The 27,083-nt window shown below is 42.8% G+C and overlaps 1 protein-coding gene across 4 annotated transcripts; it reads right to left on the bottom strand.

Annotated features, from left to right (window-relative positions):
* On the bottom strand, window positions 1–27,083 carry ldb1b (LIM-domain binding 1b). 4 transcript variants are annotated; one of them, XM_071503836.1, is made up of 12 exons: window positions 26,732–27,083; window positions 21,541–21,708; window positions 7,328–7,430; window positions 6,306–6,350; window positions 5,923–5,998; window positions 5,722–5,824; window positions 5,422–5,594; window positions 4,843–4,965; window positions 4,397–4,480; window positions 2,982–3,105; window positions 2,742–2,887; window positions 1–2,237 (listed from the first exon to the last, which is right to left on the bottom strand). In XM_071503836.1, the coding sequence occupies exons 2-12, from the start codon at window positions 21,566–21,568 to the stop codon at window positions 2,007–2,009; spliced, it is 1,236 nt and encodes a 411-aa protein (XP_071359937.1). In that variant the 5' UTR covers window positions 21,569–21,708; window positions 26,732–27,083; the 3' UTR covers window positions 1–2,006. The 4 variants fall into 4 exon arrangements, with proteins under 4 accessions (XP_071359937.1, XP_071359936.1, XP_071359935.1 ...); XM_071503835.1 differs by lacking the exon at window positions 26,732–27,083 and having other exon boundaries at window positions 21,541–21,977; XM_071503834.1 differs by lacking the exons at window positions 21,541–21,708; window positions 26,732–27,083 and adding an exon at window positions 13,189–13,330.

The following is a 27,083-nucleotide window of genomic DNA, read 5'->3' as shown; positions in this document are numbered from 1 at the left end:
TTGTAAAGTGAAAATGTATCTTTTTATTGGTACCATACATTTATTATCAAGGGCAGAAACTAACCAAATCAAAAAATATATATCAAACAATGATTTTTCTACAGGGTTTGGAGAAGGTACAAGTCACCATTCAAACTCAGTTATAACTGTTGCTGGAATCAACTGTAACAAAATGGAAATGTACAAAACAATAACAGAGCTTCAGCTGTTTGTGGTCAGACTTTACAGACTCAGAATTGCTACCAAATATGCCGACTGAACTTAATGTTAAGCTGGTTTCAGAAGATGTGTGTATGACTGATGGTTTCACTCTGTTGGTTATGATAGAGATCACACAAATAAAGACCAATTTAGACAAAAAATAAGTTTAAAAAATCTCAGTTTCAGCCAGTGACAAAACATGAAATTCACTGGTTAACTAAAATTCAGTGAGCACATTCACTTGACATCAAGCTGAAAGTCGTGGTACACGAAATTGGGATGAATGGCAAGTGAAAAATCAGTTCCTGTATAGATGAAAAACATGAGTGAATTTCTGCCAAAATAAATTAGAAAAGAAAAAAAAAAATCAACTGAAACAGTAAAATCATCTCTCCATGGTGCCAATGTACCCCCGGGTATTTTGTAATTTAATTTACACAAGTTTTAAAAAAGAGGGAGGAGGAAAGAGAGCAGGTGGGAAGATAGAGGGGACGGGTTCATGAGTGTTTTTTCTCCTTTTTCCTATTTTTGTTTCTTTACATTAGATCAGGATGGCTTTAGGTAAATCTAAGTAAGAATACATTTTATTACAGTCAGACAGAACTTTGCTACTACCTTAAATATACAAGCACAAATACACAAAAATTCAAATCTCCAAAAAAGGAACAAAAAGACAAAATAAAAACATCCACACTAAATTATTTCTCTTTTATAAACATAAAAGATAAAAACAATATATTTTAGAGGGGGGAGGGATAAAAGTCCTGTGTTGCTCCTTGGTCTGTAGCTTTTCAGTATTGGTAGAAAATAAAAAAGTAACAATTGAAATGAAGGCGTTTAATACAAATTAAAAAACATTCTAGGGAAATATATACTGTATAAAAACTCTTAAAATGTGTAACTGTGTGTATGTGCATGTGTATGTGTTGTAAATGCTCTCTGTTTGAAAGACTGCATTCACTGTAGTCTAATCAGAGATGGCTCGGGCACTGCGGGACTCAAAATCCTTCAATCATTATGTTCATTTGGGTGTGTATCTGTGCATGTGTGTGATGTTTCCCTAGTGCCACATTTCAGCCTTCCTACTAGTGTGTGAATTTCAATGGTTTTATAAACGGATTCTAAACTCTGGTCTGTCTGCTTCAGCAAAGCCACACGTAAGCTCACGCTGCCTCTTTTCTCTCCTCATACATTTCACAGACACCCACGCCCATACCCACATACACACATACGCACACATGCACATATTCTCTATGAACAAACATCCCAAGTGACATTGTGCATCAACAGAGCAGACCAGAATTGAGAACCACATTTAGAGGACAGGTGGACAAGTCGTCCCTAAGCAACTCGCCACCATTTCAAAGCCCCGCTGCCATCACCCCCTCCACCCTGCCCCTGCCTACATGTAAACGTCAGTGTGGATAGTTCAGTGTGCACAGTTCTCCCCTAGATTAAATCAACACTCCTGCTTGGTCACATCTACCCAGTCACTGTCCAAAACTGAAAATTAGCGTGAGCAGATGGGACGTTTTGTGTATGACATGAGGAAAAGGGAGACAGAGGTGGGACACAGTGCCTAAATATTGACAACTTGTAAAACTTCCTCTGGCACGGTGAAAGTGTCTGAGGACAGACTGGGCTCCCTTGGGCTACCTGCGTGTGATGAGTCTGGGCTCTACAGTGATGTCTCGGTTGGTGAGCAGATGATGGACTGTTGCTGTTGCACTCGTGGCTGCTGGGATGGGGTGGGGGCTGAGGAGTGACAGACAGGGGTTTGTGTTGAGGTTGCGGGGCTCTGGGCTCTACTGCGATGCCTGTGAGGTGGGGTTGTCGCTCTTGCTCTCCTGGCTGGAGGGGGCCTTGTTGTTCCAGGGCGAGTTGGAGCCCAGCGCCGGAGAGTTGTTGAAGCTGTCCTCGTCGTCGATGCCATTGGCTGCGTCAAACTGTGTGTTTTCCAGCCGTGTGATCAGACGCTCATCCTCGTCGCCGAACTCCCCTCCCATCAGCGTGGGCTCTCCCACCACCATCACATCCTGCAGAGATGCAAAACAGCAGCAGACCAATTAAGAACTGACCAACCAACTGTTAGGAGTATTTATCCCTAAATCACTTGTCACACCCTGACCACCATCAGGTAATCTCCATTATCTGACTTTTAAAAACTGGCTGCAAAAGTGATGATTAACTCATTATTTGTGATGTAATTAATGTGTCAATTATTAATATTTGGAAAGATCGCCTTTCACTTCAAATAAAGAGTCCAGATGTGACTGCTTGTTATAGGCACTGTATATACACACAGCACTTTACAACATATTGTGTCATCAAATACAGAAACAACTTCTCTGGTGAAGAACCGCACTGGGGTGCATCCCGATTTCAACTCAGCATCAGGTGTCAATTGTATTTATTTGGTGTAGCATTAATTTGTTTCACTGGGTCATGTGAATTCCCCTCAGTGAATCAATGACTCAGTTGATCTATGAGCACAGGTGTAATAGCAGAGTGCTGACAAGAGATGGCAGTGATGTACTCACTGGAACTTGGCTGGACAGAGGAAAGCCGCCGGGGCTCTTCTTTTTGTTGTTGTTGTTGTTATTAGTTCCTCCGCCTCCGCTGATAGTGCTACCACCTGACATCTTGCGCTTCCGCCGTTTGTTAGGGGCCTGTCTCGATGGCTCAGCTACAGGGGAGAGAAAAAAAGAGCGAGTTACAAAAACATATAGTTACAAATAACTGTGTTTATGTCTGTGCATCGGTGTGTGTTGTTCACCTACCTGGTGGCGCCACCATCCTCTGCCATTTCTGGAAGAGGCAGGTCTTGAGGCAGTCTCTGGGGCTGAGGCTGTATGTCTTGTGTCTTGACATCAGCTCCTGCATGGGCTCAAGAATCACACACAGCTGGAGGAGGGAAGAGAGAGAGGCAACAGGATAGAGATTAACATATTTTTTAAGATCATTAGAGATGCTCCAGTTAATCGAGCACCATTATTATCATCACACAGCTGGTGTGATGAGCTGGCGATGAAAAAAGAACATCGCCGCTGGACTTCAAATCCTCAGATTAGAAAAACTGCTCATAAAAATCATGAAACAAATAAACACGACTCAGTGTTTTCACTGCGCAGCCATATTACAGGGGGCTCGGTTTTCACCATAGAGGTTTCTGAAGAAGTTTATGTTCCTATCAATCCCCCCATGGACTTGAGATGGTGCTATTGAATGTGTCTGAACCATGTAGGACTTCAGTTGCAGATGGACAGCAGTCCTGTGAGCTCCTGTCTCAAAAGAACATATAAAACATTGTTTTCTAAGACAAGCAGGATGGTTTTCAAGATGTATCAGACTTTAAAATGTACAGATTGAGGCAGTTTCTCATTTAGTTTTTTGACCTGAAAAACCAGCATCAAACCCCCTGTGGACTCAAGATACAACAGGTGTGTGGCCGTTACACTGCTGGTTGAATTTGTTTTGCCACCAGGAACTGGCAAGTAGTTTTAATAGGGGTCGCAAAGTGATGTAAAAATGGCTGATTGTCAGTGATCATTCGGACAGTCAGGCAGGGGACATAGAGCAATCTACAATTTTCTGTATAAAAAGGCGATGGCTGTTTAATGTAACAGTAATTACATATTTAGATTTGCCAACATGGGGATGTAATTCTTCTGCATAAACAAGAACATCGAACCTGCGGTTCCAGTCTGACCTGTGCAGTGTATGTGTATGAACATGAGATACAAACAATATGGGAACTCTTGAAAACATTGGCTCAACATGAAAATTCACTTTGAGCATCTTTCATGCCAATATTTAAAAACCTGACCAACGTGCATACACATGAAACTTGCTGGAAGCAGGTAATCAATCACAGTGAACAGCAGTGAACTGCTTTATATCTGAAAGACTGCCTCTCCTCTTAACTAAAACACTTTCTTTTTTTCAAAAAAGGCTTTGAATAACACCTATGCTGGTGGATGACAACTAATTAAAGCATGAAACTGCTAAATGACAATCAACAAAATTCTGAGTCAGGTACAATTAAGAGTTTCAAAGCCTGCAAGGTACTGGGAGATTTTTTCTTTAAAGCTCCTACTAAATTAAGACTGGACCATGGCCCAGAATTAACGAAAAGAAAAACATTCAAGACACGCCTCATTCTAAAAGTAAAATGTTGCACATGTGCGTGACTTACTCGGAGGTAGTTAAGAGTGGAGTTCGACAGGCCACATCTTGTTATGTTTTTGGACAACTGGTCCAGCATCTGTGGGTCCTGGGCCTGGAACATCAACAGAGGACACTTTTAAAACACACATACACACACATGTACACCTCAAGGACTCTGAGGCGTGCAGGGAAGATTGTAGCTGACTCCTCCCACCCTGGACACAAACTCTTTGTGACACTCCCCTCTGGCAGGAGGCTGCGGTCCTTCAGGACCAAAACCTCTCGCCACAAAAATAGCGTCTTCCCATCTACTATTAGCCTTATCAACAAGGCTAGAGAGCCCCACTGTTGCTGATCAATTGCACCAATCACCAGAAAAAATTCCTTGTATGTGAAAACATACTTGGCAATAAAACTGATTCTGATTCTGATTCTGATGCACACACAACTTACATCATGTGTGGATTCACTTACATGCATGGCCAGTATACTGCGGGGGATGAGCTCACGGTGTTGTCTGATGCTGAAGTGCCACGTCTTTATCCTCATCATGTCGTCAAACATGAACTCCAGGTACAAGCGCCCCTCCACACACACCTACAGTAGTTCAGAGGACTGAGGTCAGTACACAGCAGATGAACCCTGAAATCTCTGCAGGCAACAGGACAAGCTGCACCTCTGCACACAGATTTAGGGCAAAGCTTACAGCCGAACATATGGGCATGTGACTACACTTTAAATCATGTGAAACCATCCTTTAACAGTAAGGCTTTTACATTACAGAGGCTGATTACAAGGATCATCACAGCACTGGCTTGCAAGCTCCAATCATGGAGGGAAAGTTAACAACCATTTACAATGTGGGTCTGGGTTTTAAGCTTTTTTTTTGCACACGTTTTGTTTCAAACTAAAGGTTTGTTTGTATTGTTCTTGTGAAAAAGGGGGACTACTCTGAAGATTAAATCAAACTAATCTTCATCATAACTGTTCAGCCCATGAGGAGTTGTCGGTGTGCATTGTGTCACTTTAGGGGTGAGATACACAAACACACACCTGTGTGAACATGGGCTTTCCATTCTGGGTGACCATGGTGCACTGATCACAGTCAAGGGAGACAAAGTTATTGTGGAAGGACTCCTTGGGATGTTTCAGCACATAGTAGAGTTCAGTGGCGCCGCCCTCAAATATACTCCGGAAGTACCGTGGAATCAACGTCCGGCCAATTGCTGGTGGAGAGAGAGAGAGAAGAGTCAAGGGGTATGAGAAAAGTAAGGTACAGCACTGGTGTGTTATGAAGTCCATTTATGACTACAGGACTAAAAATAAAACATCTCCTATGACTTTGTTTCTTACTGTAACGTTTGGGTCCATCCTCCAGGCAGAAAGTAATGGTCAACATGGCATCATCTTCAAAGAACTCTGTAGTAAATGCATCCCACCACAGGTTATCGCACTCCTACAGGGTGAGGAAGAGGGGTAATAATCAGTTAACAACACTAGGTCTGGATTATTTTTGTGTGTGCGTACAATATGTGCTTGTGTGTGCCTACAAACCTCTGTCCAGTTCTGTAGCCGTTTGTTAAGTTCGAATATTCTGTAGTCTGTCTGGTTGCCATATGGTGTGTGCCTCCTGGACGACCACAGAAAGACAGAGGGCAGAGGAAACAAAAGCAGGACAGGGATGGAGAACATTTAGCTTGTTTTATTGTGAAAGGCTTGAGTGAACTAAAGAAAACATCCTGATCACTGTAAGATTAAAGCTTTCATGGCTTCTGTACTTTTAGGGCTGTTTCCCCACCTAGTTGAGCCTTGTCACAGACTTAATGGAAAAGCTCTATTGAAGTGAGATAAGAATGTTACTTTAACCTTATCTATATTTGTGTGATTACTGCCATTTTCACATCAGCTGGAAATAATGGGAAGTAATGCAGTCTTACCCTATTCCTGGCTCCAGGTATGTGGGAGGATACATTGGGGTGGGACTGGAGAAACGAGACAGAGAGAAAGAAATTATTGCATTCAGCTATAGTGCTAATATGCCCTCCTCCTGAAGCTAGTCTGTCTTTACGACCCTGGGATGCGAGCCAAACATGGCACAAATTAGATGATACAGGGAGACAGTAAATAACAACACTTCTCAAATACACATACATCAACTGCAGCTGATTCACTTACTGCAAAAAGACAAGCTGTGAAATACTGCTCACAGTTTTATACGGGCACAATCCCTAACCTTACCGAACTACACAAGTCAAGTCAAATCAATTCTACCATTAAACATTAGCCTCACACGGCCTGTAGCTTAACAGGTATTTACCTGGATAATGGGTGGTGTAATGGCAGTAGACCAAACTTACACACACTATGAGCTCAGCATTTTACCAACTAACAGACGACTGACAGGTGCCCTGCTTTGCTAAAATATCACCAATACACCTTCCTGCCCCCACGTGCACCTGACTAGAAAAACCCAATACTACGCTTGCTGTACCTGGATTTTACCTCAGATTTCTAACAGATAAAACATTTCAGCTGTTGTGAAAACAATCACACAATCATAGTTTCTTGGTAAGTTTGACAAGAGGTGCTGTGCAGTTTCCAAATCATAATGTACACCGAAACATCTTGAGTATTTGTTCAGGAAGTTTGTGAACCTCCTGAGGAAATATATCCACTCACACTCAGTGCTATTCAAATTCACAATACAGTGCTGCTTATTGATTCTGTCCTCTAAATTCTTTACTACAGTTTGTTGATTGGTCAGCCTTCCAGCTGCCAAGCTGAATCGATTATCAGTGCGGAAACTGAACTCATGATATCCAGGCTGGCTTGATAAAGTTGTATAAAAATGGTTCGCAATAATACAAATGCATGTAGAGGATGTTTAAATGCTAGAAGTGTGAACTCCTCACCCAGAGCAGATTTCTAAACACACAGAAGACGCAGACATAAAACTCACCCCACGTCTCTGTCCAGCATGGTGCCGGGGTGGAAAGGGGGGAAAGTGCTACCGTTGGGGGGCTCCTTGGGGGAGTACAGCTTGAATGACTTGGAGGAACAGCCTGGAAAAGAGATGACGGAAAATATTAGCCAGAACATAAATGCTATGTTTAATTTTCACATTATCACTTCAGAGGTTATTAAAAAAATATTAGGGGTTTCAGATAATAGCAAAAGAAAACTGTGATTGGTGTAACAGTTAAAGCAGACATGACATGCTTACTGTGTTAAATTTGGGAACAATGTCTGTATGTATTAATCCACCAATTTAATAAGTGACAGAGTAAACCTTTCAACAAATACAGAACATTAGCTCAGTCGGGGCTGTGAATAAAGATCTAAATTATAACCCAAAAACATGAAAATGCATAAATGAAATAATACAGAAGATGGTTCTGAGGTTTCTATATCATTTCGAATTGCAGTGGTATTTTTATGCTAATTGTTCACTTTTAGAATGACACTTACAAAAATCAAGTGTATCATGTGAGTTGGAAGCAGATGCAGCCTAAAATGGACAGTATGGCCCAGATTCAGCTGGCTGCACTCATTCACATGTCATCCCCAATGCACCCATATTGTTGCATGAAGAGGCAAAACAAAAACATGATGAGGAAGAAGTTTCCTGTAAACAATGCACTCCTGTTACAGTCCTACTGCCCTCATGCACTCCTCATAAATAACACTACCAGACACCACAGGACCAATACTGACTCTATTCACACACACACACACACATTAAAAAACTGATGAATCTCTCTCTCACACTCACACACACACACACACACACACACACACACACACACACACACACAAGAGCTCCAGCCCTTGGTGTACTCTAATTGCCCAGCTCTCCCATAAAGGCCATCCAGGCGTAGCGGCCTCTGGGTCATGACCCCTGCCGTCACCATGGTGAAGCTCCGCCTCATTTATGTCTCTCTGTCTTGTCTCTGCATATTGAACATATCTCTCTGTCTGTTAGTATTAAAGAGATGTATATCTCAAGACATACAGAAGGGGAAATAAGCTTTAACTTTATTAATGTTGCTCAGCAGAGGAAATTTTGAATTCAAATCACAAAAGTGATGTGACATATATTTAAGATATACAATCAAATAATTAAAGCGTAAAACAGTCTCTCCAGTGTGAGAAACAAACATGCAGGTATCAACAGATACACTACTGAGAGATGGACAGTAAACCCAGCCCAGCACTGACCTTTGAGGAGATAACTATATGTATAAAGTTGGTGTTCCTGAGCATCACTCATCTAAGCTTGGGTCCATTTAAAATGAATCCTCTCTTCAATAACAGCAGTTACAACCCTACTTGTTTCTATTCTAATTGGTTTCTATTGTGTGTATAACAGCAGCCACATAGCCTATTATAACTCTAACATACCTAAAGGTAAAATAAATAACTTAGGAAGAAAAGTTTTGAGCATAGATCATCGAAACAAAATTTGCATCATTTAAATGGAAAACCACCCCCCCCACAAAACCTGTATCCCTTTGAAACCCTGCCTTTACTTTGTGCCAAAACATGTTGTTTACTGTGTGAGCCAGCATCAACACTATGCTATGGGCTGGATGCAGCACCAGAGGAAAACAAATGGGGTTGATAAATAAATAAATAATCGATGGTTATGTGTCCATTAGTTGTTGAGAGCTCCATTAGCTCCTCTCCTCTCCTGTTAGCGGTTAATGACAGGCAGTCACAATCACATCAGCTGGACTCCACTTCCTCCAGTGGGAATCACGTTCCACCAATCCTTATAAGCAAACACGGTACATTATATATATATATATATATACACACACACACACACACATTATACATGCACATATCCTTTTGGCTTGAGAAACGGTCGACCAATCTTCAGAGCAAATCTTATCTCAAATGTTGAGTGACGGGAGCAGAAAAACACTCATAACATTTGATTTCACATGAACCCCAGAACCAAAATCCCTCCAGCCTCACCAGGTCTCCTCTAAATAAGAATAACCTGTCGTGGTTTTGGACTTCTGCCACCTCAGACTTCCACCATGATTGCTGAGGGGACAAGCAACTATCCAAACGGGATATAGGCTAGGTTATATTGAAGCATAAACCAACGTTAGTAAACTTTTTACAAAAAAAAGACTTGAATCTTAAGTTTTTTAATAAAGCTGCACTTTAAATGTGGATTAAAACAAGTGTGCGGCTCATAACTTTAGCAGTCAAAGCAGATTTAACGTGGAGTTGTCTGCTTACAAAGGCAATTAGAAAGGCAGCAAGCGCATAATGCTAACACGTAGCTGTTAGCTAAGTTGAAACGTAAAACACGTAAAGAACTTTCCCACATAATGACAAGGAGCAGTATTTTAACAAACAAGACAGCTATGTAGATATAGACCAAACATGATAAATGGCCTCGACATGTAAAAACACCAAAACGTTGACTATGTAACGCTCAGCACTGCCCCGAAGGCCTGCGGGACAAGCTAACGTTAGCAAGCCAGAACAGTTAGTAACCAGTTAGCTGGTGTTAGCCGTCGTGCTAACGCCTTAGCGTTAAATCCCTTTTCAACGAGAAAGCACCGAAATAAGACGAGAAACTACAACCGCGACAGCTCGTCAAAGACATTTCATCTCTCCAGCAGCTAGACATTGAAGGCGAAGTGTGTGTATGGTAAAAGCGACCCTTTACCTGAAAAGAAGTCCAATCAGAAAATTGATGTTTACAGATCCGTGATGATAGACCGTGTGTACGCTCCGTGCGTAAAAACGGATAGGCCCGCTGGACGGCGCTTGGCTGGACGCAACGTACCAACACAATACGTCCCTCTAAATAGGATCAATAAAAAATCTCCTCAAACCCCGAGTCTGAAACGGAATAAGGCCTTAATTACGGGAGTCTGTCGATTATGTTTTGTCCCGCATGAGGCCTTGTCAGTGGGCTGAAGCCTGCTGTGGGTTTACATACGGACCCCGATGAGCCCTTTGTTCACGGGAGGACATGAACAATAGCTGTAGGCCCTCCTCCTCCTCCTCTCCCTCCGCAATGCATTTGCTCCTCTCTCCTCTGCCCAGCACCGCCAGCCGCCCTCTCCCCCCTACTCCTCCTCCTCCCCCACTAATGCACAACTGCACATAAAGGTTGTCTGGTAAGCATTTTTTTTTCTTCCTTCCTCCTCCCTGCATCCCATCCTTTCCTTGTAACTGACACAGATGAGAATTGGCCTAATGCAGCCGAGTGGAAATGTATGCGGAAACAACGATCATGTTGACTGCAAAGTGGTTTTCATGTTTGCCTAATTAGAGCACATCAGCTTGCTGCAACAACTGAACTGAGACAGTGACAGCCAAGACCCTGGTCATATACAAAATATGCAGTGGGTTAATGCAGTTTGATGCATACACAGCTGATGCAGCAGCCTGACCAGACAAAAGTAGATTGAGATCTTATAAATTAACTTTCATGTAAAGGCAACCGTCTGCACTTGTTTCCATTTAATTGTGTCTTTGAGTTTGTACACTGAACTGTCTCCAAGGTAGGCCAGTAAATCCATTACCACTGGGAATCTCTGCTTCTTTCTCCCTCCACACACACACACACACACTCATACATGCACACAAACACACAGGAAGCACTAAGCCAAAAGGAGAATCCCATAGGCCTCTAAATCTGCTTAAATCGCCTCAAATTATAATCAGATATTCAGATCACAGCCAGTGAGGACTCACCCATATGGCCAAAGATGGGATATAAAAAGAACAAGCACAGTAGTATTAGGTCAGGAGTTTTTCATGTGTGCAAGTGTATGTCATAATATTTGCTAATTTGACATAGTCATTCCCAAAGGACAGAAAGTTGTTGTGTTGTATTGTTGTATTGCTAAACACTGGTGCAGACAGGAAATATTATTACACCATAATTCAACATTATTTTGGTTTAAGTAGACTTATTTTGATGGAGTACACTTTTAAATATTGTGACCCATAGATAACGTGTGTAAACCAATGTATACGCAAGACTTAGTCCAAGTCGAAAGAAAGTAGTCGACAGTGATTGTGAGGACAATCATGATCTGAAACAGTGGTCTGACAATTCTAGTTTGTAGAACAAGTCTTGGCCCGGGGTGCATTTCAAGCACCACTTCCTTATTTCAGCTGAGGAATTTGGATATTGTGAGTATAATATATTGCAATTTTTATATACTTTATTGCAAAACTGCACAAGTTTTAAGTTTCTTACTGCTTATATAGAATAATTTTGTCAAGAATCTTGACAAGATTTATATATATTAAAGAAAGCAAAGGAAACCATATGAAAAACTGCTGCATACATAATGATACTTTTTAAAGAAAAGTATAATTATATATATATATATGTATGTAATTAAATAGTGCACAATGATAATAGAGTCCACAGTGTGATTATTTTTTAAATATACCTTTAAAAGAAAAAAGAATGCAATATTATCCTGTATCCACCAAAGTCTAATGACATACCACTTTATACTACTGTTAATTCATGGGCCTCATAATCAAACAGTTTTTTTCATTATCTTTGATACTCTGACATTTTTGAGACAGTGAAACCAGGTGTAATGCTTGTTCATTGTACATTTATTTTCCCAGCTCTGTCTGCTGTACTTTCCTGCTATCTTGTAACAGAAGGAGTCACTTTGCGCTGACATATTTGTGGATATTTTCTGTCTGGATATGCTCTCTCTGAACAGAACTCATAACCCACTCAAATGCGGACCTCTTTTGGAGGATGGATAAAATCTGGAGTATGGTGAAGTGCAGTGTCTCCCAGAGCCAGACGTGTAGAGAGGATAAGCTGCTCCAAGGCCTGTCTCTCACCCGAGCAGAACCAAAGATGCTCAGGCTGAGTTTATGTATATTGGTTTGACCATGTTAAGCCTGTGGCATGAGCACTTCACAGCCCACGAGGCTCCTGTCAGTCTTTTGGCAGCATTTTTGTGTGTCTAGTACCAGGGGGAGGTGTAGTCAGTAGTAGCTTAGAGTGTCTGTTGTGGGTGACTTATGTGGATTTGCCTATCTTACATTCACTGGCCCCTGTAGCCATGGCAACACGAGCAGTCAATGCTGCCACAAACAGAGAGAGTCTAAGAATCATCCATGGAAATGGACACACAAGGGTTAATCCTAAGTGTGTGTGTGTGTGTGTGTGTGTGTGTGTCTCCAAAGCTCGCCCATTGAAATGGTACATGACGGGGTTAATCCCTTGTGCACGTGTGTGTGCGAATGTGTGTGGTGGGGTGATGGAGAGGGGGTGGGGGTGGGAGGTGTGTCAGGATAAGGCTTGAAGGGCTTACACACACCGTCTCTTTTGCTCTCAGGCATAGGGCAGGCCTTATCTTCAACCAGCACCCCAACCACTGAGTCTCACACACACACACACACACACACACACACACACACACACACACACACACTACTACCTAACCTTCACTTCACCAGCTTGCCTCATTTCCCCACTTGCAGTCACACATTCACACCTAAAGCCATAAATCCATGTATAATACATGATTAAAGCTGGAGCGTGCAGCGTCTGAATAAACTCCCCAAAGTGCACAGTGTGATGTTTTCACTAAGCTTACACTTAAACCTACAAGTGCAACTTGTTTAATTCACCTTTGTCAAAGTCAGTAAAAGAAAAAAAAGGAGCCAAACTTGTACAGCATTTCTCTGGACATCAACAAACCGAGAGATAGGCTACATCACAACTATGTTTTTGACCTCTGGGGTTTTGTTGATCAATCAGCAATGAGAAAAACAAAAAGGAAAAGATCATCAAGTCAGACTTACCCTCTTCAATTTCCAGCTGTTCTGACATTGCCATTTTGTCACCTACAAATGAACTTTCACAGCTATACACTGATCTAACTCACAGGCTGGGTCTCTGTTTCATGCCTCTCCCTCTCTCTGATATCTCCCATGTCCAGACGCCAGGCTCAGGGGCACAAGGGGTGGGGGGTGTGGGGCTACAGCGTGTGTGTGTGTGTGTGTGCTCTGAGTGTGTGTGTATGTTCTGTGCTGGTGTTTGTGTGTTTGTGCGTTCTCATGCACATGTGCAAATGTGTGCAGCATGCCACTTCCACTCACTAGTCAACAGGAAACTGAGCGGCACACACATCTGCCAGAGTTGTGATAACAGGCGTCCCAGTCGCCCTCCCCTCGACGCAGTCTTCAACACCGATCTGAGGACAGTCACATGTTGGTATGACTGCGGAAAAAGCCCTGACTAAACTGATCCTAGCTTAAACACGTGAGCTAACTGTTTAATGAGAGTCATATCAGTTAAGTGTTGTTTCTTCCGTTTTTTTCCCAAACAGGAATAAAAACAAAACCACTCCTATTTTCATAGAGTCGATTCACATTTCTTTCCCCATGTGTAAGGCCAAAGCTACTGTTTCGTAGCTTTTACCACTTCATAGTATGACATGTCTCTGGGGCTCTCTTCAGTGATCACTGTCTGCCAGATTTTATACATTTGGCAGCTCAGGCGTCTTTACTCAGTTATTGGATCAGATGGAGGGACAGAGATCTATCTGTCTGACTCAGCTCTGATAAGAGATCCAAAGGACAAGCTGCCACTTTGTGGAGGAATGAGCTTTAGCTCAAAGAGACTCTCAGACAGAATCACAGACACTTATTTACAACGGTACTTTACTTCAATACGTCTATTCTATGCTACTCTAGACTTCTATTTCAGTACATTTCAGAGCCAATATTTTACTTCTTTATTCCACCACATTTATCTGGCGGCTGCAGTTCACTGATACATATTTACAAAAGATAATGACTTAAGTGTTACTGAAATATGATGCAATAATATACGCAACAATATTCCCATTTAAAATGATCGTCACCTCAGCCAACAACAACGTGTAAATGCTACTTACACATTGATTAATGACATGGTTGGGCAAGATGATGATAATACCAATTAAACTGCAGTAACTACATGTTTAGTCAAAATAATCAGACCAGACAAAGCTACAGAGACAAATTCAGTTAAAGCTAGCTGATGAGAGATAGCCACATTTAGCTGATGAAGCAAAATTTACAGCCCCCACCCCCCACCCCCACCAACGCTGTTTCCTGTATTCAGTATTTATTCATTCTGGTGAGCGAACATCTTGGCATTTCTGTTTCTTATCCTTCGTTAATGAGGCAGTAGCTGAACCCAGCCATGGAGAATAAAGACTGTTAAACTACACCCACTAAAAGATAATTAGCCTAGCTTAGCAGAGTAGCAGTAACTTGTTGACAGCTTTAGGTATTGGTGTGGTGGTCTCCGTCAATTGAATTTTGGTTGTAATCAGTCTAAAAAATAAATCAAATGAAGGAATTACGTCCGATCCATGTGTTTACACAGTTTGCACAGTGAGTCTGAAAACTTGAAACCCCTTTTTTAAACTCAGTATTTTCTGTAAGTACTGCTCTCTAAGAGGGACAAAGAGGGAAATCAATGAGCAGGACTTTAGATGTTCTTTATTCCACGATGACCCCTCAGTGAGCTGTATGGACATAGTTTCATATAAAATATAAAAGAAACAAATAAAGTAAGTGGCCTGAGACACTTGTTACCAGGTAATGGGCAAATACAACAAAGGAGAAAATGTCAAGTAAATGATTCAATAAAAAAAAAAAAGTACAAATGAATACACACATACACTCTTATAAACATACAGTAGTTATTGAAAAAGTAGCCATTTTCATTTTAACACATTCAATTTGGTTAAGTATTTTATGTTCATAGCGTTGAATCATTTTTCAGATGTAAAAGTACTTCTGTTCATTGTATGGTATCGTTTAACTAATCTGTGTCTGTCATCTTCAAAACCAGAACTAATGTGGTGCATCTGTGAGGCCAAAAGTGCATATTTTTCAAAGCCACAATCAGTCTGTAGTTACAACACTGTGGGTTATCAGGGACCACAGCCATATCCCTGACTCTGAGGTTACCACATTTGTGCACCATTCATAAATAATTTAGTTTTTAACATTAGAAATCCATTTGGGCTGATATTTACTACAATAATACAATAATACTACATTTTCATAACAAGTTAAATGCAGGAGGCTACATGAGATCTTTTTTGGGGGCACCATTCTTGGAATTAACCCAGTAATTAATAATTTACTAATACAGGTTTTTACAGTTCTATCTGATTGTATCGCTTTATGAGATTATGGGAATACAGTGTCTCACAGGTGAAACTGTACTATCACCTGGCCAAATAACTCACGCTGTGTGTCCACACAGTTTGCTAGCTTTGGTTGTCATGGCAAACATTGCTTTATTTACTTGTTTTGTAATTGCTTTTCGAAACAGCCAGGATAATTTAAAGCTACTAATACTCATAGACTAAGACAACTACTTAATGGCAGTTTTTGCAGCGATGTGAAAGAGTACCTTGATTTGTATTTACTTAAATTCTGGATTATCCAAACACAGGCATTACTTGAGGACGTCTGTTTTATGCTACTCTATACTTCTACTTCACTACATTTCAGAGGCAATGTTTTACTTCTGTATTCCACCACATTTATCTGGCAGCTACAGTTCACTGATACATATTTACAAAAGATAATGACTTAAGTGTTACTGAAATATGATGCAACAATACCTGCAACAATAATCCTACTTAAAATGATTTTCATCTCAGCCAAGAGCAACATGACAATGCTACTTACACATTGTAAGTGTTTGTAGTTGCTTTATCAAAACAGCCATTATCAGCTGTAAAAGCCATAACAGCCACCAAAACAACCTGTGCTACTTACACAGGTGTTCCAATGTGGTTCATATATCCATAAATGTTTCTCAATTGATTTTGCAACTTAGTGTATATTATTATATTATTACTGTATCACTAGGCTATATATACCATGAAAAAGGATTTTATCCACATCGCCCACTTTAAGTTGATAATTGAAAATATAATGTATAACAACACTCACTGGAGCTATTTTTTATGCATCATTAGTACTTTTATAGGCTACTTTACGTTCGCTGTGTACTACTTTAATTGAAGGACTTTTACTTGTAATGAAGGATTCTGACATCACTGTATTGCTACTTTTACTGAAGCATCTGAATATTTCTTCAACGCTACTTACCTGTCAGACGATTGTTACTGATACACCACTTTTTCAAGAGCAAATCAAAGCACAACTTTATATAAAAGAACGCTATCAAAGCTATTATGCAGATGTGCATTAAAAGTAAAATTCTTGGTAAATGATGCGGTTGTTATTCTGTAGTATGCCATCATTCTCCATTTGATTTACAGTCAGGACTTCACCATGCATCATTACAGGAGGAGAGAAATTGGAAGTGACCTACAATCAGAGGGTGTTCTGTGATAGCAGCGCCCTCTTGTGGCTGCAGTGAGCCAGTGTGTTTGTTTTCATCCTGCTCTACAGTGTTTTCTCACTCACTGGGTGAATTCCCGACTCAGGATTTTTTCTGGCAGGCGAACACAGACACTGCAACAAGGGAACTTCAGCAGCTAGTGCGTCACATGTTATAACAGGCCAATGGGTGAAGGGATTAAATCAGAAAAGGGCTGTGTTGTGTGGCAGTTTGTCGTGAATACATATTAAGTGTGTTTCTCAAAAATACACATGCACATGTTATAGCAACTCTTAACAGTCAGCATTATCATCCATCATCCTCAGTTCTTTTTACTCACACTGGCATTTTGCAGGTGGCTTAGCCTGTAAGGGTGTGTGTGTGTGTGTGTGTGTGTGTGTGTGTGTGTGTGTGTGTGTGTGTCAGATGTGAGTGTGTGTGGCGGCGGCTGGTGTCAGCTGACAGCTGTGTGAGGGGAGATGACAGTGCCCTGATGCTGCGTTCTCTGTTCTCTGGGAGCCATTTTGTCTGTCTCTGATCTCAGAGTCAGGTCTGCCCCCCCCCCACCACTACCACCACCACCACACACACACACACACATACACCCCCCACCCCCCCAGCCAATCACGTCACCGCTCAGCCTTGCAGAAAACATAGAAACACAGTCTGATCACTCTCTCACTCTCTGTCTCACCCTCCCTCCCTCCCTCCCTCCCGCTCCTGCGCTCCTACAGTGCTCATCTCCCACTTGCCTCTCTTTTCTTGGCTCTTATGCTCTCTGCCTGTTCCCCCCATCCGTCACCTCCGCTGCTCTCCGGTTTTCTCTTCCTCGCCACCCTCCCTCCCTTCCTTCCCTCCCTCCTCCTCTTCTTCTTCCTCTCTTAATCCACATCTTTCCTCAGTATCTGCTCACTCCCTCTCTCTTCCCCTCCGTCACACCCTCCTTCTCCTCCTCCTCTTCAGGCTCTCTTGTTGTGCAACCCGTCTCTAAACAGCTCAGCCTTTGTGCGTTTTTGTCTGTTGCCATTTCAGCCAGGGCTGCAGTCTTTACTCATTTTCTTCCAATCAGGGACACCATGTGACTCTCTGCATGAGAGGGCACAGTCCCTTCCCCCTTCTCTCCTCCCTCTCTATCTCCCTCTCTCACTCTCTCTCTTTCCCTTTCTCCCTCTCATCCCTCCTTACCCTCCTCCCCTCCCCTCATCTGGCCAGCCAGACAGCCAGCCAGGCAACATACGCTAGCAATCAGGGGAGTCAAAGAGAAAGAGGGAGTCAGGGGAGAGGGAAAGGGGAAGGAAGGATAGAAGTAAGAGGGGGTGTAATGTAAAGTCTGGGGGGGGGGGGCACAAACTATCTGTATCTTCAAAGTGCGTACTGTATAATAACTTCTCTTTGTTAATGTATCGCAGCTCAGAGCACACCCTCACACACACACACACACACACACATACACACTTCCCCACTGTTTATGTCATCCACATGTTGGGGCACATGCTGCGTGAGTGTGTGTGCGTGTATACACGTACACACACACACACACACACACACACACACACACTTGCTCACACACACAAACCCTGAGCCCACACAAGAAGGGGGAGGATCCTTCTGTGTTGAACACAGCTCTGGAATGTAAACAAGAGAGAACGAGAGAAAGAGAAGTGAACGACAAAAGAGAGACTCTGACTTTTCATATTTTATATACATTATTTTTTCTATCATCAGAGGAGCGTCCCCCGACTGTCTGCCTCATTTTAAATGTATAAAACATTGGAGGGAGGAGGGGGGCAGCATCACTGTAGGGTCAAGCTTTGGTTCATTTGAAGTTGACACAGGTGAATGGAGGTGATTGTTCCACATTAGGACGTGTGTTTACATTGGTTTTTAGTTACCTCATGCTGTATATGTAAGTGTGTAAACACTGTTTAGGCCTCCAGGCTCGCATTAAGAAACACGTCGTTCCTCCTTATCCAGTTGTTCTTTGAGAAAGTTTAAGCCTTGTGTTTTCTTTTGTGTTCTAGTTTTTGCTAAATCTGTCTTGACGTCCACAGTGAAGCCTGAAAAACCAGTGGTTGAAAAGCAAAAGAAACCAATTTTCATGGCCCCAAATAAGACGGGAAAAGCAACTCGATTCTCCTTTTTACTTCAAACTGGAGAGAAGTCTGGAGGAAAAAGGGAGAATCCATGGAGCAGAGAAACTGAGGCAAAAAGAAAGGGGAACACCAGTGAGAGCAGAAGTGGAGCGCACAAGTGTGCGGTCATACGTCTTTTTGGAAATTTCCATGACCACGTTGATTAAGTATGCAATCTGACCGCAAGATAGCTCAGGCCCGGTTCTAAACAAACGCTCCCGCCTCTGCTGCGCAGGCTTGTTTAACGGCTGAGGTGGCAGCGTTTGCCTTCGTAGCACGGGGCACTGCGCAGAGATTGAAAATACACACACACACACACACACACTTGTGTGAATGCAGTCACATTTAACACAGATCCACCACATTTCCCTGTGCTGTTGTGTGTTCCAGTCAAACTGTATGCATTCAGGGAAATAAAGCACACACACGTCATCTGGTGTGTCTAGAGTTTGTCCTTGCTGACATTAAGTCCATCTGTTTTGAGCACAGTGACAGTATCTTTCTCTTTTTCTTTTCCACATTTCTCCATCCTTCTACTTCATCCCATCATCCATTCATCCGTCTACAGGCTGCAGCTGTGTACAGGCCAGGATGAGTTGGCATTGTCTCTTAATTCGCTCCTCCTAAACTTTCTGCCCTTAAAACAATCTGTCAGCTAAAGAGTTTCCAAACCGCAAAACATGGGACCTGTTAGTGTTTCCATCTTTCTAATGATTAAAGTCGAGACTGGCACCGGGGAAATCCGATCCTGGATGCGTGGTTGGCTAAATTTCTCCATCCACATCCCGGCTGTTCGAGGGTTGACCACAGCGGCCACTGTGGCCTGGTAGGCAGTGGAGAGAGGAGGAGGCCACGTCAGGGTGATACAGCACCCTACACACACACACACACACACACACACACACACACACACACACACACACACACACACACACACACACACAGCAACTCTATCACACTTACTTCCTCCTCTCCTCCTGCTGAATATTGTATGGCCGTAGATTCTGAGTACATCTATCATGATTATGAATACATTTTCAGCTATAGGATTATATTTCATGTTCTACACGTCCTATCAGGAGTGCAACATAAATCGTTGTAACACTTAATAATATATTGCCTGAGGCTCAGCGGTGCAGGGTTTATTTCTAGACCTTGATTCCTCCTTTTCTTTCCTCCTCTATCTGATTAAAGTCAATAAAATAAGAATTATCTGTTTGCTGTCAGGCACTCAACACCCAAACACAACTGTCTGGAGGCTGCAGGGAGTTCCTCAGTTTTCACAAAAGTCACACACCTCTCAATATGATGGTCTAATATGATGGATATTCTCTGTTGCTCAGCTCCCAGAAGCCCCTGTGGCAGTTACTCAACTTTAACCAGTTTAATTAAAAACAGTAAAACTCTGACAACAAAGTTGTTTTGTTATCTTGTTGTTGATTTGCTTTCAAGTTGAGACATGCAACTAGGCTGTGTGCCTGCTATCTCTTCCTGCTCCTAAAAACAGCAGTGGTTCAAGACAGGGCAGAGACAAAGGGGGAAGTAGATGTGATAAAAAAAAAAATGAAAAAGAAAAGAAAAGCAGCAAAAAGACAAATGGTGATGCAGATAACTGTAACATGAAGGTGAGGTCATTACATCCTGATTACCCCCCACCCACCCACCCCCCTCCCCACCCCCCTCCCCGAACTTGAGAAGAAAAGACTTGTGGGTAAAAGAAGACAGAGACTCCCTAAAAATGCCAATATAAATCTGTCATGCTGGAAAATCAACAATAAGAGTTACATCAGTAGAGACCCCAATACACGTGTAGCACTTACAGTCAAAGAAACGTAGTGATGCTGCATTTCCACTGTGATACCAGTAACAAAAAGTGCTGCCTACACCTGAAGAAGAAGTGTCCCCACAATCATCTGCCTTGTTATGCATCCTAAATGATATACTCCTGCGTGTGCTGTGAAACATCAAACATTCATTAATAACTCTAGTGTGGGAAGAGGTGCGGAATCAATTATGCAAGCCTTTGATCCGAGTCAGTGATCTTTGCCCTTTAAATGTCACACTTTGATCCTTTTTCTTTTTCTGCTATCTCTGCAAGAGAGGGCATTCTGCACCCTGGATCGGCGGGGGTAACATCTGTGCTGAACTTAGAGGAACTCTCGTTGTTCACCCGGGCTATCAGTCAGAAATCAACAGAAGCAACAAGAAGAGAAACAAACTGGTGGAAGATGAGAAGAAGTAGCATTAGTGGTGCCATAGCAACAACTTCATGCACAGATGTCTGCACCGCCAGCAAAGATCTTTCTCTCCTCAAACTCAACAACAAACAGTAAAAAGCACTTTGAGCGAGAGGATGGGACACGACTACGTGTTGATCCATCTATTCTGGTATTTTCTTTGCTCTCCATCCTCTCAGCCATCACAGAGGGCGACCTCCCATGAGCCTTTGCAAACAGAGCCCCAGGGCCCCGGGGCACCTCTCTCCCTGTCTCTCTCTGCCCCAGTCACGCCACGGCAGCGGCTGCACTCATCAACCAAAATACAACAACAACAACAACAACAACAACGACCAGAAAAAGTCAGTGACTGCTAACAGCAGCAGCAACAGCAGCAGCAGCAGCAGGGCTGTCGTTAACAGCAACCATCACCACGGCAGCTACTTACCGGGACACGCGCAGCCGCCCACGGACATCTTCTCACATGTCTGGTGTGAATCCGATCAGAATGATGGTGGTGGTGGTGGTGGTGGCTGTGTTATCCCTGCGCTCTTCCTCTCCTCTCCTCTCTCTCACCAGTCACTGCTGCCGCCACTGAGGCTGCTCACATGAGCGTCTGTTATCCCCACGGTTCACACACACAGGCACACACACACCACCAGGGAGCAAAGAGAGAGGGAGGGAGGGAGGGAGGGAGGAGAGAGTGACGATGAGGGAGAAAAAGAGAAAAAGAAGAGGTTAAAAAAAGAGCACACACACACACACACAAAGGATCGGATTCTCTCAGTTGTAGCTGTACACTGTGAATCACACCGTCTGTGTATGTGTGTGAGTGTAAGTGTGTGTGTGTGTGTGTGTGTGTGTGTTACAGAGTGAGGAGAATTCTGTTCCTGCCTCTGCTCTGCCCTCACCCTCATCAGTCCTGCAAATTACAGCTCAGGTGGGAGGAGAGAGGGAGAAAGAGAGGAAGAGAAAGGGAGGGAATGAGAGGCTGAGTGCTCGAGAGAGAGAGAGAGAGCAAGAGTGTGTGTGTGTGTACGCTAGAGTGAGTGAGCAAGAGAGAGAGAGAGAGAGAGAGAGAGAGAGAGTGGACTGTCAAAGTGACCTGAGAGGCAGATTTGAGAGAATAACAACCATGTGATGTGGGTCCTTTTTTTCTCCTTTAAATATGTAGAGGCTGTTTTTCTACCACTGCTGCTACAATGACACACACACACACACACACACACAGACACACGCACACAGATGCACACACTCTCTTACATATGGACACACACATACACAGAAGTGCACATATGAAGGTTTAAATGATTTTCAGGAAATCTGACTGTCTGTGTGTGTGTGTGTGTGTGTGTGTGTGTGTGTGTGTGTGTTTGCTGCAGCCGTCTGAGTGGCTTGTTACCATCCAGCGAAGGTCTGCTACATGGCAGGGGAGGGCAGGGGGGAGGGAAAAGGGGGAGGAAAAGGGAGGAGGAGAGAGGAGGGGGGGGCGATTGACGTGCCTCAACTCTCTCTCTCGTTCTCTCTCTCTCTCTCTCACTCCCTCTCCGCCGTCTCCTTTTCTCACCCATTCACTCTCTCGCTCCGTTAGTCTTTCTGTCTGCAGTATGTCACACTGTGTTGCTCTCTCGCTTCACTCATCTTCCTGTCTACTCGGCCATTTATCTCTCCTGCTCTCCCCCCCGTCCTGCTCTCCTCTCCCTCCCTCCTCCCTCCTCCCTCCTCCCTCTCCCTGTCTCTCTCTCTTTCCTTATTACTCTTTCTTCCGTTCCACCTTTCCCTCCCACCATCTCCATCTCACTCTAATCTGTCTTCCATCACTATGTCATTTGTCTTTCCCCGTTAGATGCAGAAGTTTGTGTGTGTGGGGGTGAGAGAGGCAGCTGTTAGGCTCAGGTTATACACAAGATGACAACTGGCGGATAACTCTGCCCATTGTCAACAATTACCATGAAAAGACCAAAAAAAACAATGAATTGATCTGACTAAAAACTACTTGTGTATCCAGTGATTCCTCTGTGCCACAGAGCTCCACTGTCGTCCAAAAACTATTCCAGAGCACATCGCTGAGCCACACTGCTGCACATGTTCCTTCATTACTTTGAATAAGGACACTGTAATTTGAGTCTTTGAGTCAGTGCCACCTACACAAATGTGTGTTAATCCACAGCTTCCACAGAAAATAGTCCCCAACAAAAGCACTGTTAACTCCTGTTTGAGTGATATTTGAGTGCCCACCTCAATTATTTATTCTTTTTTGAAGTTGAAGTATGTATTAGTGAACCATTTTAAAGGATTTAAATGGGCACCGATGGGCTTTGTGGCCTATTGAGAGACAGACACATCATCGGTTTTCATGTTTTCATGTTGACAGTGAGAAAAATACAGAAGGGATAACAGCTTTATCCTTTAAAGCAGTGGTTTTCCTGCCCCCAGGGGGTCAGGACTCCCAAAATGGATTGAAAAATAAATCTGAAGAGTCATGAGATAATTAGGGGAATAGTTTGACATTTTCAGGAATAGGCTTATTTGCGTTCTTGTTGTGGGTTTGATGAGAGGACTGATACCACCCTCATATGTGTTTGTTAAATAGGAAACTACCACCAGCACCCAGGTAGCTTATCTTAGGATGCTTTGGGAAGTTGCAGCACCTAGCCAAGACACGGCATACAACCAACCCCCCCTCTCCCAAAAAAAGAAATATTGGAAACCACTGCATTAAACAACACATATACAAACTCTGCTCATGGAGCGATTTAAAAGCCTTTATAAAGGTCATGACCCCAACTGAGCTCACAACTTCCAGTAAAACACACTTATGCCATAAGAGACTAAATGCATATATATTGCAGCACACACACATGCACATGGCTGAGGCGGAAAGCTGTAGGTACAAATCTATATAACTGACAAATGTCGTTTCCCTCCTAAATGACATTGCAGAGTTTTGTTAAATCAGGTTCTCTCTTAACATGCAAAGAGGAACACAAGTCTGCATAGATTGCCTCCCCCACATATTTCTACTTCCCTTTTTTAAGACACTTGCTCTTTGTCTCCCTCCCTCTCTTCCTCACCCTCTGTCTCATTAGGCAGTATCTCATTTTGAGAAGGAGAGTGTTAAGCCAATCAGAGAGGGGAAGAAAGAGCAGAGGAAGGAGGGAGATGGAGAGAGGAGAGAGACGGAGAGGTTGCAGGAGGAGGAGGGCAGAGATGGAGGGAGCGAGAGAGATGGCGAGAGAGCGACAGAGGAGAAGAGAGGGCGATAGATGGATGGAGGGAGGGAGGGAGAAAGAGAGAATAAATAGCTCTGGCGCACTCGTCCCCCATTACCCCGGGAGGGCACTGTCGCCATGGCAATGTGGCAGAAAAAGGATAGCACAAGCATGATGAGCTTCTACACACACAGACACACATTTACAAATGAAAACTGTGATTCACACATATATCTGCCCACATTAACAGTTTCATAGAGACAGTTTTGACAAGTTCATACTTTCAAACGGATGTGTGCACAAAGCACACTGTCTTTCACCTCACCATAATTATTTATATACAAGCACACACACACATTAGCAGTTTGCCAGTTAGCAGATAGTCAGAGCCCACATAACACAGATAAATAACAGAGACAAAGAAAGCCGTGGAGGGAGATTAAAGTAAAAGACAGACAGTAAACACAGAACGAGAAGGTGAAGAAAAGGCGCTGGAGAAGAAAATAGCAAAGGAGAACAAGAAAGCAATTTCTGGAGCTTATCAAGTTTCCTGCTGTGCTGCTCTACCATAAACTTTGTCGGATTAGTACGAATGTTTTCTCTTAAATGTTTTTTGTCCTGGGTCCTTGAAGACATTTATCTATAAAACATCTTAATAAAACCTGGATTCATTAATTGTTTTAGCTTGACTTGAGGCAAGGCAACAAGCTACAAATATAGCTACAAACACTGATGTAATTATCAACAAGTAAATGGCAAATGTGTTGACAAACAGCTGCCAATTCTGCATCCAGCAGATACAGAGCAACATCGGCGCTCGTTTGAAATCATTTTTGTGACGAACACTAGTCACATATTCTCGCTCCGGTTTAGTCTCTACCAACTCCTGAGGGAAATATTTGGATCTTCAGCTGCTAAATGCTCCTCCATGTTCACCAGCTCGTCACTAACTTTGTTTGTCTGCTGTCTGACGGGTTGTGTACAGTGGGTTAGAGCTTTTCCAAACAGCTCTGTGCGATTGCTAAAAGCAAGGCTGATGACAGCGGTAAGACTGAATCCAAACAGTGAAGTTGTTGGTCGTGAGAAGATAAAACAAGACAAAAGATGTGAGAAACCACACTAACTAATGTATCCTAACATCAGCATATCGCTAACATGCTGATGTTCGGCGGATTTATGCACAACGTTTGTCATCTTCTCTTAGCATGTTAGCATGCTAATATTTGCTAATTAAGAGAGTCCTTTATTAGTCCCACGGTGGGGAAATTTGCAATTATCTAAACCAAAGTACAAATAGAAATTTTGAGCTGAAACTTGGACCACGATGATTTTGAGCGCCGAAGTTAATACAGCTGATCCTGAGGGAAACAGTAAGTTTGTACCAGATTTCTTCGCAGTCCATCCAATAGTTGTCAAGACTTAACATTTCACTTAAAAACACAAATCTGAACCTCATGGTGTCAGTAAAGGAAAAATCAGGGGATCACCAAAGTTAGTGGATTTCATCCTCCTGAGAACATAAATGTCTGTACTATATTTCATCCAGAGTACCGTCCAGACCTGCTAAAATTTTTAAAATGCCTTGACATAACTTCTGTTGTGATTTGCTGCTATATAAATAAAAACTGATTTGACTTAACATTGCAAGTCATCCTATAGTTTTTGAGATATTTCGGTCTGGATGAAAGTGGTGGGCCGACCGTGCTGCTAGTGTGGCTAAAAGTATTGCTTACTGCAGCTCTAAGTCTTAAGTGTGTTTCACATTTCATTTGGGCTGTTTTATCCTACAGTATCTAGTCTATCTGATGTAAATAATTGCTCCTGCTGAACTCCCATCATTTCTCTTTAACCCTATGATCTGGAACAACAATGAGCTTTGGCACTTGGCAAGTTCAGCCAGTTTGTCCTCAGCAGCACAGACAAAGTTCAGTTCCCCAGTCACTGATGTTGAATCACTTGTACTTTGTCTAAAGACTAACCATGCCTGCTACAAACAAGCCTATTGTCAATAATGTAAGATCCAGCAAATTAACGACCAGTGTAGAAACACAACAAAAAAAAAGTTTGCTCCACAGAGTACAACAAATCACCTCAAGTCAGCTGGTTGAAGTTAAAAATGGCTTTAGCGCCATTCTTGTGCCTTTGTTGCTGCACTCTTGTCTTGAAAAGTTGTTTAGATGGCAAATGTGGTGGTTAATCAGCTTAAGAAATCTTGTGTGCATCCAGCCAGAGGGCAAAGCAGAGAATGAAAGGGGCTGTTCTGAGCCACCCAGCTCTCTGTAAACTCTTATGTAAGGCAGAATCTGCATCCTGTTTCTCTCAGCTACATTATTGATGCAGGCTTCTGTTACCACGCCGGGTGTGTTTGTGTGCGTACATGCCCGTGTACACCTGTGAGTCGCTACCTTTCAGTGGATGGTCTCTCACCTTTGCTGTTCTGCAGGAAGGGTGGCCTCCTCCTCCTCCTCCTCCTCCTCTCCAGCTGATGTCTTGTCACTTTCTATCCTCCCCTTTCCACCTCTCTGCATGCTCTCTTGTTCTTTCCTTCACCTCCTCTTTTTTTTTTTTTTTTTATAAATGTAACTCCCCCCACCCCCACCCTCCTCTGTCTCTCTCAGGTTTTCATTTCTCACTAACAGATGTTCTCTGCACCATGTGGGAGGGCATTCCTCTTCTCGGCTATGAAAGCAAAAGAAAAAGAAGACTTGCTCGAAGTAAAGAAAAATCAAACCAGGACGACAGCAACACAACTCCCTAACTCAGCGGTCTCAACTCCCAT

The sequence above is a fragment of the Trachinotus anak genome, unplaced genomic scaffold, assembly GCF_046630095.1.
Source record: "Trachinotus anak isolate AG129_WGS33_773 ecotype Australia unplaced genomic scaffold, CSIRO_AGI_Tana_v1 ptg000019l, whole genome shotgun sequence".
Classification (NCBI taxonomy): domain Eukaryota; kingdom Metazoa; phylum Chordata; class Actinopteri; order Carangiformes; family Carangidae; genus Trachinotus; species Trachinotus anak.
Note: the sequence above shows the minus strand (reverse complement) of the source record. Positions and strands in the feature narration are given on the sequence as shown.

What these genes read in the sequence shown, in the direction of transcription:
- ldb1b (XM_071503834.1), bottom strand. Translation starts at nt 13,222, where the DNA reads ATGGCAATGTCAGAACAGCTGGAAATTGAAGAGG. An exon ending in GGATGGACCCAAACGTTACA is followed by an intron (nt 5,595 to 5,721) that starts GTAAGAAACAAA and finishes TCTCTCCACCAG; the next exon opens with CAATTGGCCGGACGTTGATT. An exon ending in GCAGTATACTGGCCATGCAT is followed by an intron (nt 4,481 to 4,842) that starts GTAAGTGAATCC and finishes TTGATGTTCCAG; the next exon opens with GCCCAGGACCCACAGATGCT.